At 40.7% G+C, this 19,884-nt stretch overlaps 1 protein-coding gene across 1 annotated transcript in view; it reads left to right on the top strand.

Annotated features, from left to right (window-relative positions):
* The window catches only part of LOC143788322 (uncharacterized), an 86,907-nt gene that overhangs the window by 39,796 nt on the left and 27,227 nt on the right, over nucleotides 1-19,884 (top strand). The window contains exons 5-6 of the mRNA XM_077277895.1: nucleotides 3,028-3,099; nucleotides 16,006-16,131. Of these exons, the coding sequence (XP_077134010.1) occupies nucleotides 3,028-3,099; nucleotides 16,006-16,131 (198 nt within the window). The remainder of the gene's footprint in view (nucleotides 1-3,027; nucleotides 3,100-16,005; nucleotides 16,132-19,884) is intronic.

Genomic DNA, 19,884 nt, shown 5'->3' with positions numbered 1-19,884 from the left:
TAGGCAGCAGCAGCAGCGGCGGCGCCGGGGGGGGGGGGGGCTGTTGTTGTTGGGGCGGCTCTTAAGGTGACCACGGCCGGACCGGACTTAAAAAAAAAAAAAACCCTGCTTAGGTGCCGCCCCCCGCATCGCCCCGCCCTAGGCACGTGCCCTCGAGTGCCTAGTGGCAAATACGGCCCTGTGCTCGGATAAGCCTCAGGGACTCAAACATATTTTTCGAGCACACCGAAGACACTTGGTTAGCACCCGAGCATGCTCCGATAACATCTTATGTGAGCACGTTCACTCATCACTACTCTCCATGTAATAACTGCCCCAATTTAATTCCCAGACTCTTTTTTCTTGCTAAATACAGATACAGTGAGGGAAGGTCTTTGTTTTTTCTTTTCTTTTTTTTTGGAGCACAATAACAGATATGTAATATATACAGTGCCTTGCGAAAGTATTCGGCCCCCTGGAACTTTTCAACCTTTTCCCACATATCATGCTTCAAACATAAAGATACCAAATGTACATTTTTGGTGAAGAATTAACAACAAGTGGCACACAATTGGGAAGTTGAACGAAATTTATTGGTTATTTTACATTTTTGTGGAAATTCAAAAACTAAAAAGTGGGGCGTGCAATATTATTCGGCCCCTTTAACTTAATACTTTGTTGCGCCACCTTTTGCTGCGATTACAGCTGCAAGTCTCTTGGGGTATGTCTCTATCAGTTTTGTACATCGAGAGACTGAAATTCTTGCCCATTCTTCCTTGGCAAACAGCTCAAGCTCAGTGAGGTTTGATGGAGATCGTTTGTGAACAGCAGTTGTCAGCTCTTTCCACAGATTCTCGATTGGATTGAGGTCTGAACTTTGACGTGGCCATTCTAACACCTGGATATGTTTATTTGTGAGCCATTCCATTGTAGATTTTGCTTTATGTTTGGGATCATTGTCTTGTTGGAAGACAAATCTCCATCCCAGTCTCAGGTATTTTGCAGACTCCAACAGGTTATCTTCAAGAATGGTCCTGTATTTGGCTCCATCCATCTTCCCATCAATTTTAACCATCTTCCCTGTCCCTGCTGAAGAAAAGAAGGCTCAAACCATGATGCTGCCACCACCATGTTTGACAGTGGGGATGGTGTGTTCAGGGTGATGAGCTGTGTTGCCTTTACGCCAAACTCATCATTTGGCATTGTTGCCAAAAAGTTCGATTTTGGTTTCATCTGACCAGAGCACCTTCTTCCACATGTTTGGTGTGTATCCCAGGTGGCTTGTTGCAAACTTTAAATTACACTTTTTATGGATATCTTTGAGAAATGGCTTTCTTCTTGCCACTCTTCCATAAAGGCCAGATTTGTGCAGTGTATGACTGATTGTTGTCCTATGGACAGACTGTCCCACCTCAGCTGTAGATCTCAGCAGTTCATCCAGAGTGATCATGGGCCTCTTGGCTGCATCTGTGATCAGTCATCTCCTTGTTTGAGATGAAAGTTTAGAGGGACGGCCGGGTCTTGGTAGATTTGCAGTGGTATGATTCTCCTTCTATTTCAATATGATCACTTGCACAGTGCTCCTTGGGATGTTTAAAGTTTTGGAAATCATTTTGAATCCAAATCCGGCTTTAAACGTCTCCACAACAGTATCACGAACCTGCCTGCTGTGTTCCTTGGTCTTCATGATGCTCTCTGTGCTTCAAACAGAACCCTGAGACTATCACAGAGCAGGTGCATTTATACGGAGACTTGATTACACACAGGTGGATTATATTTATCATCATTAGGCATTTAGGACAACATTGGATCATTCAGAGATCCACAATGAACTTCTGGAGTGAGTTTGCTGCACTGAAAGTAAAGGAGCCGAATAATATTGCACGCCACACTTTTCAGTGTTTGAAATTCCACAAAAATTTAAAATAACCAATAATTTTTTTTCAACTTCACAATTGTGTTCCACTTGTTGATTCTTCACCAAAAATTTACATTTGGTATCTTTATGTTTGAAGCATGATATGTGGGAAAAGGTTGAAAACTTCCAGGGGGCCGAAAACTTTCGCAAGGCACTGTAGGTAAATATTACTATGTTAGGCTCTGTTCAGAACCTCATTGTAGATATGGCCAAAAATACAGAACACCATGGTCCATTAGTCAGTGAGGTCCGTCTGGTCAAGCTGGTGTCCTGAATTAATGGCACCATTATTTTCCTATAACAAAACAGAAAAGTGTAAATATGAGCATAGATTGGAACAGACTGTACACAGACTGAAGCTGGCACGAGTGCACTCCAATGATTTGGCCAATTATAGAGCAGTGTCTAACAGCTCAGCGATGTTCATGCTTGTCTTGATGAGGGGGCGTGCTGGAGTCAGACAATGCGTGCTGGAGTCAGAGGTCCGTGCCTCTTGTTGAATCAGGCGTCTCTGAAAAGTGGCATTCGCCTCTGTTGCCTCGTCACAAATCTTACTCCAGTCAGGGACTGGGGTAAGATTTCTGGCTTTAGGTACACTACAGCTTGTTATGAATTAGATGAGTTATAGCAAAACTCCACATTGGTGGAGCTGGGCGAAACTGGTGCGAAAACATCAAAAGTTGCAACATTTTTGCACAACTGCATGATGTGCAAAAATGTCGCAACTTTTCAAAGTGATTTACATCCGGAATTTGTATGCCTGAGCCAGACACAACTGATTAGTACAGGTCCAGTGTCCATAGCAGTTCATGCTCACATTGATATACTTCATCTACTGTAAGGTGCAGAGAAAACATAAGCTCACTGATGAATATATTTGATGCAAATTCAGCTTTAGGCAAACACAGGGAACTAAGTATATTATACAATATTATTGGGTATATTGTCCTAGTGGTTTCCATTAGTCGCACTCCTCGAATGATAACAAATAATAGCCAGGAACCTATGGACAGGCAGTGATTCAGCCACGGGCTGAGACTACTAAAAATTAAGAAAAAAACAGCCTTCTCTTATATTTTATGTGTATGTAAATAGTAATATTGTCTCTTCTTTTTTTTCAATCATTAAAGGAAAAAGAAAGTGTTGAACTGTTTAAAGGATTTCTCCAGCGGCTACTGAATAGTGCAGATGAACGTGGCCTGGTATGTATTAACATGTATCTGCTTTAATAGGCAAAGACTAATGTATAATTAAAAAATAATAAAAAAATGGCTTTCTATAAAGATGTAAAATGCACTATTGTATTGTATCTTATTTTTCATTACATATAGGAGTAGTTGTAAAGTGATACAAATGTGGCCAAGTTTTCCTTAAAGGGGTTTCCAGGTTTGTTATGTAAGTCTGCTTCAGTTACTCTATGTGATTGCAGACTTGCTCATCCTCACAGTCCTCACAAGTGAATTGAGTGAGGCCACGAACATCTTGTCAGAATGTGGCCGGGATTATGCATATCACTTACTCGCTCCCGGTATCGGAACCAAAGACTCCTGACCGCACTGATCGCGATGTGAGGATTCATAAGTCTGATGTCACATATTGTAACTGCAGACTTTTATGCAAACTGGACAAACCCTTTTAGGTAGCACAGCACTAGGATATCATGGTGCAAAAATCCTAAGTCCTATTGCAAGGCTTGTTAAAGGGTCGATAATGACTTGTAGGATTGCTACTACCAATAGATGGCACTGGAGTTCAAGTCCTCTTCATCTCTGATGAGACAATTTGCACATCTAAATCTCAGAATGACGTGATTCAGATGAAGCCTCCGAGGGATCCATTCACTATAATGAGGCAACAGAGTTACTCTGTACTCTGTTTGGCCTTCTTTTCAGAAGTGCACAGAACTGTGCCCGACGGCACTTTATACACTCTTAAAAGGATAGACACCGCCGGATCATAGGCCAGACAGCTTCCACAGTGACTCCATCTGCCTCATTATAGGGAATTTTCTGACAGTGGTCCCGTCTGAATCATGTATTTCAGATATGTACACGGTAACACTGGTGTAAGCTCTCAGCGAAGAGTGCGGAATAAATGCGTGCCAAGCCTTACTGTAATCGTTGGGAGTCAGAATGAACAAATCATCAGGAGGTGAAATATTTGTTCTGCTTATTTTTTACATAATTGTTTGTGTAGTATAAGTGATTAGACAACTTTATTCTTCAGGTCAGTATGATTACAGCGATATCGGGTTTTTACAGTATGTTTGACTGCTGTCTCACAGTAAAAGATGCTTTTTTTGTTAAACAAAATTTTTGAATCTCCATATTTTGAGAGCTATAACTTTTGCATATTTCTGCTGACAGAGTCATGTTAGGTCCTGTTTTTTGCGAGACGAGTTGACGCTTTTATTGGTACCATTTTCGGGCACATAACATATTTTGATCGCTTTCTTTACGATTTTGGGAGGCAGAATGAACAAAAAACAGGAATTTGTTGTCGCTTATCTTGTGGTAAAAGTGATAAGACAGCTTTATTCTTCGGTTCAGTATGATTACAGCGATACCACATTTACTGTATATCTTTGTTTTAATATTTTGCCGCTTTTACACAAAAAAAACAATTTTATTAAAAAAAGAATTATTGCTGCATCACTATATTCTGAGAGCTATAACTTTTTTTATTTTTCCGGTGATAGAGCTACATGGCAGCTTTTTTTTTTTTGCAGGACAAGATGACTTTTTTTAGCGACACATTTTTATTTGTATTCAACTTTTTTTGATTGCGATATTTTCACAAGTTTTAACTTTTTTTATATATATTACTTTGTCCTAGTATAGGACAACAACTTTCCCTACGCTGATTGCTGATCTAATACTCTGCAATGCTTTTGAATTGCATGGCATTAGATCAGTGCATCACAGGCAGGGATGAGGCTTGTCAGCTCATGCTCTGAGCAGCAACTTACAGAGCCACTGTACCTGAGTGACCCCGCTGTCATCCTGGAGACCATCGTCACAATGTGATTGTAATTGCGGTGTGCCAATCGGACGAGAAAGGGAGCCCCCTCCCTCTGCTATGCTGATCGATGTCGATGTCACTATTGACAGCGGCATCAGAGGAGTGAAATGTCTGTGATCAGACTGTGGGCATTGCTGCAGTGTGTCAGCTATCATATAGCACACTGACACCTGCTGATGTTCGTGCGGGCACTGGAACTAAGCTCGCACAATCATACATGTACAGTGGTTTGCAGGAACGCACCTCCCCCAGCGCCGTACATGTACGGTGGATGTCGTGAAGGGACTAAGCGCTTATGACCATTCCCTCTGACTTCTGGTCAGTCAGAAGCTGTGGACAGAAGATCAGGACTGGGCTGTGCCAGGTTGAGCTGAAGACGGCGGCTGGAGAGTATTTTACAACAGGTTCTGTGCCAAGTTATCAAGATGGCGTGATGTTTAAACTTGGCTACATCTGTGGGTTTACCTTGTGTGGATGTGCAACCTCCAGGCACAGCACTGTTCACAGTGTACAGTGATTACAGTCTCAGATGCTCCTCTCCTTGTAATCCTGATTAGGTCGGGTTCACACGGGCGTATACATAATTGTCTGTTTTATGTATAGAAAAAAATGATGATTTTTCATCTGTATTGTCAGTGTACATAATCTGTGTGCTCATTTGTCCATCCATGCAGCATCCATTTCTCTATTAAAAAATTGGTAAATAATAAAAGTCAAATAGTTTCCTACCCTTGTAATTGTCCTGTATCTGTAAAAAAGCATAGCACATACAGATGGTCACCCATATGCACCCTTTGATTTATAATTAGTGAGTCTGATCTACAGTACAGATCAAAGTAATGCATGACTTTTACACGTGGATCATCTGTCCATGTGTAAAATCATTCATGTGAATAACCATATTTACATGCATTGGTCCTTGTGCTATCTGTATGCTAACAGTTTTGTATATGGACAGCACATGGACGTTTAATGCTTTCGTCTGAACGAGCCCATAGGGTAAATAAGTTGTGCAAAAGGCTAACTAATGCAATTGAAATCATATACAGATCCAATTTCTGTGAATTTCCTACTGGCTAGTCTGTTTGTGCTAATTGGCGGCAATAGATGCACTGGTAAATAATGCCCCAGAGGTACTCAAATATTTTCAGGATAGGGAAACAAGAAGACCGTTCAATGGCATCACTAACTTTGTCATCTAGGAACTGCCTACATACCAGGGTCACATGAGGACAGGTATTGTCCTGCACCAGGCCAATTGTACCAGCATAAGGTCTGCAATGGTTCTGTCCTTGCTCTAAAGCCAGGCCTTGCTCCCGTCTTCTGTGGTCGTCTCTCACTCTGTACTAGTGCATGGTTTATCGGAGTTACATGTTGTCATCGCTCAAGTCTTTTTTAAGGCTAGCACATGCAGCCATGAGTTGCCTGAGTAATCAAAAAAGCATGCTATTATATATGCTTGGGCCTCTTAGTCTACAACCCCTGGCAAAAAATTATGGAATCACCGGCCTTGGAGGATGTTCATTCAGTTGTTTAATTTTGTAGAAAAAAAGCAGATCACAGACATGGCACAAAATTACAGTCATTTCAAATGACAACTTTCTGGCTTTAATAAACACTAAAAGAAATGTTGTAGTCGGTAATGGTTACTTTTTTTAGGACAAGCAGAGGGAAAAAATTATGGACTCACACAATTATGTGGGAAAAAATAATGGAATCACCCTCTAAATTTCAATTCCCAAAACTAACACCTGCATCAAATTAGATCTGCTCGTTATTCTGCATCTAAAAAGGAGTGATAAGACCTTGGAGAGCTGTTGCACCAAGTGGACTGACAAGAATCATGGCTCCAACACGAGAAATGTCATTTGAAACAAAGGAGAGGATTATCAAACTCTTAAAAGAGGGTAAATCATCACGCAATGTTGCAATAGATGTTGGTTGTTCACAGTCAGCTGTGTCTAAAATCTGAACCAAATACAAACAACATGGGAAGGTTGTTAAAGGCAAACATACTGGTAGACCAAGGAAGACATCAAAGCGTCAAGACCGGAAACTTAAAGCAATATGTCTCCAAAACAGGAAATGTACAACAAAACAAATGAGGAACGAATGGGAGGAAACTGGAGTCAACGTCTGTGACCGAACTGTAAGAAACCGCCTAAAGGAAATGGGATTTGCATACAGAAAAGCCATCATTAACACCTAAACAGAAAAAAAACAAGGTTACAATGGGCTAAAGAAAATCAATCGTGGACTGTGGATGACTGGATGAAAGTCATATTCAGTGATGAATCGCGAATCTGCATTGGCCAAGGTGATGATGCTGGAACTTTTGTTTGGTGCCATTCTGATGAGATTTATAAAGATGACTGCCTGAAGAGAACATGCAAATTTCCACAGTCATTGATTATATGGGGCTCCATGTCAGGTAAAGGCACTGGGGAGATGGCTGTCATTACATCTTCAATAAATGCACAAGTTTATGTTGATATTTTGGACACTTTTCTTATCCCATCAATTGAAAGTATGTTTGGGGATGATGACATCATTTTTCAAGAGGATAATGCATCCTGCCATAGAGCAAAAACTGTGAAAACATTCCTTGAAAAAAAGACACATAAGGTCAATATCATGGCCTGCAAATAGTCCGGATCTCAAGCCAATTGAAAATCTTTGGTGGAAGTTGAAGAAAATGGTCCATGACAAGGCTCCAACCTGCAAAGCTGATCTGGCAACAGCAATCAGAGATGCCTCAGAGACTGCAAGCTGTAATAAAAGCCAGAGGTGGTGCAACAAAATACTAGTGATGTGTTGGAGTGTTTTTTTTTTGTTTGTTTTTGATTATTCCATAATTTTTTCCCACATAATTGAGTGAGTCCATAATTTTTTTCCCTCTGCTTGTTCTAAAAGAGTAACCATTACTGCTTACCAAAACTTTTTTTTTTCTTGAATTCTTTTAGTGTTTATTAAAGCCAGAAAGTTGTCATTTGAAATGACTTTAGTTTTGTGCCATGTCTGTGATCTGCTTTTTTCTACACATATAAACAACTGAATGAACATCCTTCAAGGCCGGTGATTCCATAATTTTTGCCAGGGGTTGTAGTCTCTGCTCCAGCTAGCTGGCTAATTTTCCACTTTGTAAGACTTTTATTCAACCACTACTTCCTAGCTATTGTCGTTGCTTTGTCAGCTCTGCTGAATCAAGCTGCAAAGTTCAAACTCATTTCCACTGCAAGTTATTATTTACGGTGTATATATACGCATTTCTGCTATTCCTGTGGTTAACTGAATACATGCTATCAGTTCATGATTTCACCTGCATAGGGATGAACGAAACAGTGGAAGTTCGGGTTCTGGTACCGGACTCGAACTTTATTTAAAAGTTTGGTTCGGATACCAAAACTGTACCCGATTCTCCCTTTCTCACTCATTTTAAGCATACATCATCTCTGCTATTCCTGTGGTTAACCGTATCCCTGATACAAGCTACCCGACTGCAAACACTTCTTTGTTATTCCTGTATATAACTGCCCTCCAGCTTCATCTACTGCTTCCAGTCTCACTTGACCGTCTGCCATCCTGTATGCCTGCTGTCACAGTCTGCGCTAATCCATGTGCTGTCCATTTCCTCCGCATCAATTGCCGTCAGTCTGCTGTTCCTCCTGACCTATTGCTTGGAGAATCCACCTGACCAAGTGACCCATATTGCCTTAAAGGATCATTACTGACCCTGGCCCAACAATTTAGCCGGAACTTGTACAGACAATAAAGACATTACAAAGTAGCACATAGTTCAACAGTTACAGGAGAAGTGAGGGTCCTGCTCGCAAGCTGGCACTCTATATTCAAATAAAAGATAAAATCCCTTGTTAGTATAAGGATTAGTTATCTCAGACTATGTATACAGGTACATCTCACAAAATTAGAATATCATCAAAAAGTTAATTTATTTCAGTTCTTCAATACAAAGAGAGAAACTCGTATATTATATAGAGTCATTACAGAGTGATGTACAGGGTGGGCCATTTATATGGATACACCTAAATAAAATGGGAATGGTTGGTGATATCAACTTCCTGTTTGTGGCACATTAGTATATGGGAGGGGGAAAACTTTTCAAGATGGGGGGTCATTTTGGTTCCAACTTTATTTTTTCCAATGGGAAGAGGGTAATGTGACACATCAATCTTATTGAGAATTTCACAAGAAAGACAATGAAGTGCTTGGTTTTAATGTAACCTTATTCTTTTCATGAGTTATTTACAAGTTTATAACCACTTATAAAATGTGTTCAAAGTGCTGCCCATTGTGTTGGATTGTCAATGCAACCCTCTTCTCCCACTCTTCACACTGAACAGCAACACAGCAGAAGAAATGCTAGCACAGGTTTCCAGTATCCTTAAGGCCCCGTCTCGCATAGCGATTTACCAACGATCACGACCAGCGATACGACCTGGCCGTGATCGTTGGTAAGTCGTTGTGTGGTCGCTGGGGAGCTGTCACACAGACAGCTCTCTCCAGCGACCAACGATCAGGGGAACGACTTCGGCATCGTTGAAACTGTCTTCAACGATGCTGAAGTCCCCCTGCAGCACCCAGGTAACCAGGGTAAACATCGGGTTACTAAGCGCAGGGCCGCGCTTAGTAACCCGATGTTTACCCTGGTTACCAAAAAAAAACAAACAGTACATACTCGCCTTTCGGTGTCCCTTGCCGTCTGCTTCCTGCTCTGACTGAGCCGCCGTACAGTGAGAGCAGAGCGCAGCAGTGACGTCACCGGTGCGCTCTCACTGTACGGCCGGCCGGATCAGTCAGAGCAGGAAGCAGACGGCAAGGGACACCGAAAGGCGAGTATGTACTGTTTGTTTTTTTGGTAACCAGGGTAAACATCGGGTTACTAAGCGCGGCCCTGCGCTTAGTAACCCGATGTTTACCCTGGTTACCAGTGAAGACATCGCTGGATCGGTGTCACACACACCGATTCAGCGATGTCAGCGGGACCTCAACGACCAAAAAAAGGTCCAGGCCATTCCGACACGACCAGCGATCTCGCAGCAGGGGCCTGATCGCTGGTACATGTCACACATAGCGAGATCGCTACTGAGGTCGCTGTTGCGTCACAAAACTAGTGACTCAGCAGCGATCTCGCTAGCGATCTCGCTATGTGAGACGGGGCCTTTAGTTTCAGATGCTGCACATCTCGTATCTTCACAGCATAGACAATTGCCTTCAGATGACCCCAAAGATAAAAGTCTGAGGGGGTCAGATCGAAAGACCTTGCACTTTTTTCATTACTGTTATCTACTCTGGATATTTGGTTGGCAAAGTTAACCTGAAATCATGTATGCATCTCAATGATGTTATCAGTGGAACAGACAATCCTGATTTTGTTGTTGAACATGTGGATTCCCATTACGCCATATATGCTACGAAGCGTATTACAATACCTGATCATCCCCTGTCATTTGGAATTATTCTGAAAGATGAAGTTTCCTCGTCTGAGAAGATTATTTCTGTGAAGCTTGTAACTGAATCAAAGGTTAAAAAAACAAGACAGGCCAGAGAACTATTAAAGCGTACAAAAAGAGAAATTTGCATGTTCTCTTCAAGCAGTCATTTTTATAAATCTCATCGGAATGGCACCAAACAAAAGTTCCAGCATCATCACCTTGCCCAATGCAGATTTGCGATTCATCACTGAATATGACTTTCATCCAGTCATCCACAGTCCACGATTGATTTTCTTCAGCCCATTGTAACCTTGTTTTTTTCTGTTTAGGTGTTAAAGATGGCTTTCGTTAGCTTTCCTGTATGTAAATCCCATTTCCTTTAGGCGGTTTCTTACATTTCGGTCACAGACGTTGACTCCAGTTTCCTCCCATTCGTTCCTCATTTGTTTTGTTGTACATTTCCTGTTTTGGAGACATATTGCTTTAAGTTTCCGGTCTTGACGCTTTGATGTCTTCCTTGGTCTACCAGTATGTTTGCCTTTAACAACCTTCCCATGTTGTTTGTATTTGGTTCAGATTTTAGACACAGCTGACTGTGAACAACCAACATCTATTGCAACATTGCGTTATGATTTACCCTCTTTTAAGAGTTTGATAATCCTCTCCTTTGTTTCAAATGACATCTCTCGTGTTGGAGCCATGATTCTTGTCAGTCCACTTGGTGCAACAGCTCTCCAAGGTCATTTAACACAAACAGAAAAGGAGTACCAAACCACCCATGAAAGTTAAAAGGTAATATTTATTGTAAATAAATCTAAAATCAATTAACATGCAGTATAATACACGATAATATAAAATATGTTTATAGACAAATATATAAAATTGTGAAGGACACAGACAAAACCAACCACACTATACAGTGTATACAGGACCCTATATATCTGGTAGTGCAAATAGCAACATATAACATTAGTCAGTAGGGAAGATCCAGAAAAAACCAAGTGAGTCACCACAATTGTGGTCCAAAGCTAAATATCCCAGACTAAGTGTACTATGCGCCAATCATAAATATAAATATCATACCCAGACGGATCCGTATGTGTGGTCAGACGTAGCCCCGATGCGCATTTCGCGTAAGCTTCTTCAGGGGACTTGGTGCAACAGCTCTCCAAGGTCTTATCACTCCTTTTTAGATGCAGAATAACGAGCAGATCTAATTTGATGCAGGTGTTAGTTTTGGGAATTGAAATTTAGAGGGTGATTCCATTATTTTTTCCCACATAATTGTGTGAGTCCATAATTTTTTCCCTCTGCTTGTCCTAAAAAAAGTAACCATTACCGACTACAACATTTCTATTAGTGTTTATTAAAGCCAGAAAGCTGTCATTTGAAATGACTGTAATTTTGTGCCATGTCTGTTATCTGCTTTTTTTCTACAAAATTAAACAACTGAATGAACATCTTCCAAGGCCGGTGATTCCATAATTTTTTGCCAGGGGTTGTAGACTAAGAGGCTCAAGCATATACAGTCATGGCCAAAAGTATTGACACCCCTGCAATTCTGTCAGATTATACTCAGTTTCTTCCTGAAAATGATTGCAAACAAATTCTTTGGTATTATTATCTTCATTTAATTTGTCTTAAATGAAAAAACACAAAAGAGAATGAAGCAAAAAGCAAAACATTGATCATTTCACACAAAACTCCAAAAATGGGCCAGACAAAAGTATTGGCACCCTCAGCCTAATACTTGGTTGCACAACCTTTAGCCAAAATAATTGCGACCAACCGCTTCCGGTAACCATCAATGAGTTTCTTACAATGCTCTGCTGGAATTTTAGACCATTCTTCTTTGGCAAACTGCTCCAGGTCCCTGATATTTGAAGGGCCTTCTCCAAACTGCCATTTTTAGATCTCTCCACAGGTGTTCTATGGGATTCAGGTCTGGACTCATTGCTGGCCACCTTAGAAGTCTCCAGTGCTTTCTCTCAAACCATTTTCTAGTGCTTTTTGAAGTGTGTTTTAGGTCATTGTCCATTACTGACCCTGGCCCAACAATTTAGCCGGAACTTGTACAGACAATAAAGACATTACAAAGTAGCACATAGTTCAACAGTTACAGGAGAAGTGAGGGTCCTGCTCACAAGCTGGCACTCTATATTCAAATAAAAGATACATTCCCTTGTTAGTATAAGGATTAGTTATCTCAGACTATGTATACAGGTACATCTCACAAAATTAGAATATCATCAAAAAGTTAATTTATTTCAGTTCTTCAATACAAAGAGTGAAACTCGTATATTATATAGAGTCATTACAGAGTGATGTACAGGGTGGGCCATTTATATGGATACACCTAAATCAAATGGGAATGGTTGGTGATATCAACTTCCTGTTTGTGGCACATTAGTATATGGGAGGAGGAAAACTTTTCTAGATGGGTGGTTATTTTGGTTCCAACTTTATTTTTTCCAATGTCATGTGACACATCAAACTTATTGAGAATTTCACAAGAAAGATAATGGTGTGCTTGGTTTTAATGTAACCTTATTCTTTTCATGAGTTATTTACAAGTTTATGACCACTTATAAAATGTGTTCAAAGTGCTGCCCATTGTGTGGATTGTCAATGCAACCCTCTTCTCCCACTCTTCACACTGATAGCAACACCGCAGAAGAAATGCTAGCACAGGCTTCAAGTATCCTTAGGGTACCGTCACACAGTGCCATTTTCATCGCTACGACGGCACGATTCGTGACATTGCAGCGTCGTATGATTATCGCTCCAGCGTCGTAGACTGCGGTCACACGTTGCAATACACGGCGCTGGAGCGATAATTTCATGACGTATTTGCGATGTAGAAGCCGTTGGTTACTGTGCGCACATCGTATACAACCTGTGTCACACGATGCAATCATGCCGCCACAGCAGGACACTAGACGACAAAAGAAAGTTTCAAACGATCTGCTACGACGTACGATTCTCAGCGGGGTTCCGGATCGCAGTAGCGTGTCAGACACAACGATATCGCTAGAACGTCACGAATCGTGCCGTCGTAGCGATGAAAATGGCACTGTGTGACAGTACCCTTAGTTTCAGATGCTGCACATCTCGTATCTTCACAGCATAGACAATTGCCTTCAGATGACCCCAAAGATAAAAGTCTAAGGGGGTCAGATCGAAAGACCTTGCACTTTTTTTGCAATTTCACCGCACTTGGAATTTTTTTCCCGTTTTCCAGAACACGATATGTTCAAACCAATGGTGTTGTTCAAAACTACAACTCATCCCGCAAATAACAAGTCCTCACATGGCCATATTGACAGCAAAATAAAAAAGTTATGGCTCTTGGAAGAAGGGGAGCAAAAAAATAAAATGCAAAAAGAAAAATACCTCCGGTCATGAATTGATTAATATGTTATGTTTTATTCAAGTGAAGGGAACTAATAGTTATAATTCTAGTTGTCCTAGAACAATTTAAATAAGAGCTTAATTTACCCTCCACTGGGGTCATTTTTTATTGAACTTTGATATGAAGAGTTGTGATCGCACCCAGTGACTTGTGAATGACATTCTGTACTGTGATGCTCAAGCATTCCCTTATTTTTATAAGCAGAATATATAAAATGGTGCTTAAAAGTTTGTGAACTCTTCTAAAATGTTCCATATTTCTGCAGAAATGTATTCAGATTTTCACAAAACTAAAAGTAGATGAAGAGAACAATATCAAATAAATGAGTCAAAAAGATTTGCTTTGTCTTTATTATTATGGAAAATGATCCAATATCATATATCTGTAAATTAGCAAAAGTATGTGAACCTTTACTTTCAATATATAATAACAAACACTTGTGCAGCCATAACTGCAGGTAAGCATTTTCAATAATTGTTGACTAGTGCTTCACATCGGCTTGGAGGATTTTTAGCCCATTCCTCCCCATAAAACAGCTATGGGGAGGTTGCTATTTTGGTGGGTTGTCTCCCATGAACTGCTTCAGGTCTTTCCACAAAATTTCTATAGGATTAAGGTCAGGACTTTCACTTGTCCATTCCAAAACTTTAACTTTATTCTTTAACCATTCTTTTGTAGAATGACTTGCATGGTTTGAGTCGTTGTCTTGCTGTATTTCACACATTTCTCTTGAAATTGACTTGCCTTCTCCACATTTGGTACTTGTGGAAAAATATGATTTAGTTTTAGACCAATTTTATGTAGAGTTATAAAAAAATTCTAAAGGATTCACACAAACTATCAATCAACATTTATATCATATATATACTGAACAAATGTAAATGCAACACATTTGTTTTTTCCCATTTTCCATGAGCTAAACTCAAAGATCTAAGACTTTTTCTTCGTACACAAAAGGCTATTTTCTCTCAAATATTGTTCACCAATTTGTCTAAATCTATGTTAGTGAGCTCTTCTCCTTTGCAGAGGTCGTCCATCCATCTCATGGGTCTGACATATCAAGATGCTGATTAGACACATGATTATTGCACAGGTGCCTTAGGGTGGCCACAATAACAGACCACTCTAAAATGTGGAGTTTTATCACCCATCACAACGCCACAGATGTTGCAAGTTTTGAGAGACCGTGCAACTGGCACGCAGGCTTCTGGAATTGAATGTCCATTTCTCTACCATAAGCCATCTCCAAGGCTTTTTAGATAACGTGGCAGTACATCCAACCGGCCTCACAGCCGCAGACAGCCGTGTTGGCATATGACTTGTGCTTTGTGTGATGGGGGTTCACTGACTGCTCATTTGCATAGCTAAGCCAACCCTTTTTTCTGTCACAGGCAATGTATATAGAGAAAAGGGGGTTATCTTCACTATTGAAATGAGCAGTCAGCCAGCCCCCATCACACATAGTCCTACTCATGCACTGACACTCTAGTCATTCTCCTGTCTTGAGCACAGGACTGAAAGAGAAGCTGCCAGGACCTGGGACCAACAATGAAAGTGTAGTCTTGGTGGAGCCTTGCTATCTAAAGTATTTCAGTGTCATAGAAACATTCTAGTCATATTTTTTTTTTTAATTACAAACCTTCTGCACATTGACAAATTAGCTGCAGAAAACAGAAATATAAAGTTTGCTTTAATGGTCAGTGTAGAAACAACTATATTTCAAAATGTTTAATGTGGAGAGTTGTAGAAAGGATAAATATATATTTTTAATAAATAATTGTAACTATTAATATGTAATTTCTTGGTTGTACATTTTCAGAAAAAAACTAAAACAATATCAATTGTGTAACTATATTTCACTTGTTGCCATACTAAAATAGATACATTATGAAAAATAATGTTTGCAATCTTTTTTTTTTTATGCAACTGCTGTACATTTGTTATTTTATATATTTTTCTACAAAGTGCAAACTGTCTGGAATTAAACTAGTCAGTTACCTATGTAATGCATTCTAAAATAATAAGTGGATTATTTTTTAAGTGAATACTGTATTTGGCTGATTAGTATTCATTGTTTTCCATTGGACATAATCGGCAGCACAGCTCAATTACGGTACATGTGAAATACATTCTTCTGGTTTTATTTCTTTTACAGATTTCTTTGTTTTATTTTTGTTCCTTCAGTGATTCCATTTGTAACCTCACTTTCTCTCCTCCTACAGAACACCGTCATGGATATTGATATCAGACTGGAGATTAACAAGTTTCTAAATAATGAAAACTGGGACTCCAATAAAATACAAATTATTCTTGAAAATGTTGCTTTTACCATTCCTCAAAATGATTTGGTATGATTTTGCTTTTAATCAATATTATTTTAATCTTTATTATTATTATTCATTAACTAATCATAAATGGAATGCCAAAAACTAAACACAAACTTTTCTGCAAAAAACCTTCATGCAATAAGTGCCCTGATTTAATTTCCAGGCTCTTTTTTTCTTGCTAACTACAGATACGATGAAGGAAGATCTTTTTTTTTTTTTAGCACAATAGATAAGTAATCTATAGGTAAGCATTACTATGTTAGGCTCTGTGTACATTTAGGTGGAAGGTTTAGTTCAGAGCCTCATTGTAGATATGGCCAAAAATACTGAACGCCATTGGTCCACCCAGGGCCGGACTGGCCATCTGGCAATTCTGGCAAATGCCAGAAGGGCCTGATGGTCATGGGTAGTGTTGAGCATTCCGATACTGCAAGTATCGGGTATCGGCCGATACTTGCTGTATCGGAATTTCCGATACCGAGATCCGATACTTTTGTGGTATCGGGTATCGGGTATCGCAACAACATTAATGTAATAATGTGTAAAAAAGAGAATTAAAATAAAAAATATCGCTATACTCACCTGTCCGACGCAGCCGGGACCTCAGCGAGGGAACCGGCAGCGTTGTTTGTTTAAATTTCGCGCTTTTACTTGGTTACGTGAAGTCCCGGCTTGTGATTGGTCAGGGCGGCCATGTTGCCGGGACGCGGACCAATCACAGCAAGCCGTGACGAAATTACGTCACGGCTTGCTGTGATTGGTCCGCGTCCCGGCAACATGGCCGCCATTAACCAATCACAAGCCGTGACGTCACGGGAGGCTGGACATGCGCGTATTTTGAAAAGCGCGCGTGTCCAGCCTCCAGTGACGTCCCGGCAACATGGCCGCCATTAACCAATCACAAGCCGGGACGTCACGGGAGGCTGGACATGCGCGTATTTTGAAAAGCGCGCGTGTCCAGCCTCCCGTGACGTCACGGCTTGTGATTGGTTAATGGCGGCCATGTTGCCGGGACGCGGACCAATCACAGCAAGCCGTGACGTAATTTCGTCACGGCTTGCTGTGATTGGTCCGCGTCCCGGCAACATGGCGCCGTGACCAATCATAAGCCGGGACGTCACTGGAGGCTGGACACGCGCGCTTTTCAAAATACGCGCATGTCCAGCCTCCCGTGACGTCACGGCTTGTGATTGGTTAATGGCGGCCATGTTGCCGGGACGCGGACCAATCACAGCAAGCCGTGACGTAATTTCGTCACGGCTTGCTGTGATTGGTCCGCGTCCCGGCAACATGGCCGCCCTGACCAATCACAAGCCGGGACCTCACGTAACCAAGTAAAAGCGCGAATTTTAAACAAACAACGCTGCCGGTTCCCTCGCTGAGGTCCCGGCTGCGTCGGACAGGTGAGTATAGCAATATTTTTTATTTTAATTCTTTCTTTTACACATTAATATGGTTCCCAGGGCCTGAAGGAGAGTTTCCTCTCCTTCAGACCCTGGGAACCATCAGGAATACCGTCCGATACCTGAGTCCCATTGACTTGTATTGGTATCGGGTATCGGATTGGATCCGATACTTTGCCGGTATCGGCCGATACTTTCCGATACCGATACTTTCAAGTATCGGACGGTATCGCTCAACACTAGTCATGGGCTGCCTTGTCTGCTACATTGTTAACAGAATCATTGTTCTCAGGATACCCATAGAGTTGTGATGAAGCACAAAGTTGCTGACTCTGTCACTTACCCCAGCAGGCCACGGGAATCATTAGAAATATTGGTCTTGTAGTAAACTTTGCTTTCCTCCATCCAGGGTAATATTAGTAGTAATATACCCCATCTGGTTCATGGGGACAGGGTCAACGTGGACCTGTGTGATTTCAAATGCCAGGGCTGAATTTCAGCCCCAGTCCGTACCTGGGTCCACCCCATTAGTCAGTGAGGCCAGACTGGTCAAGCTGGTATTCTGCATTCATTGCACCATTATTGTCCTATAACAAAACAGAAATGCAGAAATAAGAACATAGATTGGAACAGACTGTACATGAACACAGCCTTACCTGTAGCTGCAATTGCTGGGATCAGAGCTCAAGACTGAACTGAATCATTCAATAAATGAGACATTTTGAACAAACTCTCTTTGATAAAGGCAGGCAAAAAGAGGTAATCTGGCGCCATTCAAACTTTCATACCTCTAAAATGGGATAGGGTTGATTTCAGCTTGTCAGTTTTAGGATCCACAAGTGCTGCACCAGAAGAAGCAGTATTCAGATAATCACAAAATGAATGGAGGCACTCTCTGTCACAGAAATTTTTCTTTATTCAGAGATGAATGGAGACACTCTCTGACTCATAAAATTTTCTTTATTCAAACAAAATTAAAATATACTTTACCACCAAGAAACTGTCCTTATTAGATTGCTATGGCACTTCAAAAACAGTATATAATCCGAAGCGGACTTAGATCAACTTAACCGCAAGAAGAGAACCATATAATGAAAAAGTATATATAAATCTTTATTTTTCTTTTAGTATATAAAAACAACAAGAGCAAGCAATATCACAAAAACAGAGTATCAAAGAGAATGATCGGATCACACTTCAACTGATTGTCATAATATATCCATAACCCTAATCGGTAATCTGATATTGTGCTTCAAAGGAATCCAAGACTGTTACTATCCCCAGCTGCAGATATGTAGAGGCAATGGTAATCCATACTAGATTTCCCCTATCCACAAAAGGAAGACCCGGCCATCAATAGCCAGCACACATGACCGCTATGTCCAAATTATCATTTTTACCTTATAAATCCCCAAACAGACCCAGTGGTACAGAATGGGAGCCGATCAATCCTTTCTCGTGCGCCTCGACGCGCGTTTCGCCCTGAGCTTCTTCCGGGGGCGTGTTCTAGTAAGGAAGGTATGGCTTCTTTTATGATTCGCAGCCAATGAAAATGCTGTGCGTCACTAAAGGGGCGGAATTGATAACAATGCTTTCCTAGCTTGTCGGCGCATGCGGCTTCAGTTCTGCTCCTATTGTAATATACGTACATTTCTGAGCAAGCGCTCACTGGAACGCTAGGTGGAACGCAAGCGTAACCAGATGCGAGCGCTCCCAGAAATGCTAGGAGCTAGGACCTACCGTGCATGTGCACTGCACGGAAAGCATAAGGGGACGGTGCCTTCTTACATTTAGGTGAGTATGTGGCGTATCTTAATAAGTGCCAAGCCCTTGTCAGTATATCATATTGACAAACGGGCAACGTGAATACAAGAATACTGTGTTGAGTGAATATTAATAAGCCAATACTTTTGAATGCTAATAATAACTATATCTATAGTGAATGATATCAACTAGCGGTATCAGGTGATGTGATGAACTATGTGCTCATTAATAACCGAAAATAAAATAAGGTGCTAAAAGTGCCCATACAGTATTTCAAATAATTGTATTAATATAAAGTGCAAAGTGCTTATGCGAGTGAAAGTCATTATTACTCAACCTAACAAATCCCACCAATGATTAGACTATACTGTAACCTTAAATCTCCTGCAAAATCCCAGATTAAGGTTCTAACTGAAAACATATAGGGGCTCTATTAACCCAAAGATAATATTAGATTTATGTCATATAATAATATCACAGTATATATAAAAAAAGATCTAAAAAACACCCCATTCATATTTCAAAAATAGTCATATCATCAATAATATTCATATACATATTGCACTATCCCAAATTCCCAATGTTCCAAATATTGTGTATTATAAAT

The sequence above is a fragment of the Ranitomeya variabilis genome, chromosome 8, assembly GCF_051348905.1.
Source record: "Ranitomeya variabilis isolate aRanVar5 chromosome 8, aRanVar5.hap1, whole genome shotgun sequence".
Taxonomy (NCBI): Eukaryota; Metazoa; Chordata; class Amphibia; order Anura; family Dendrobatidae; genus Ranitomeya; species Ranitomeya variabilis.
The sequence above is the reverse complement of the archived record's forward strand: the minus strand, read 5'-3'. Positions and strand labels throughout refer to the sequence as shown.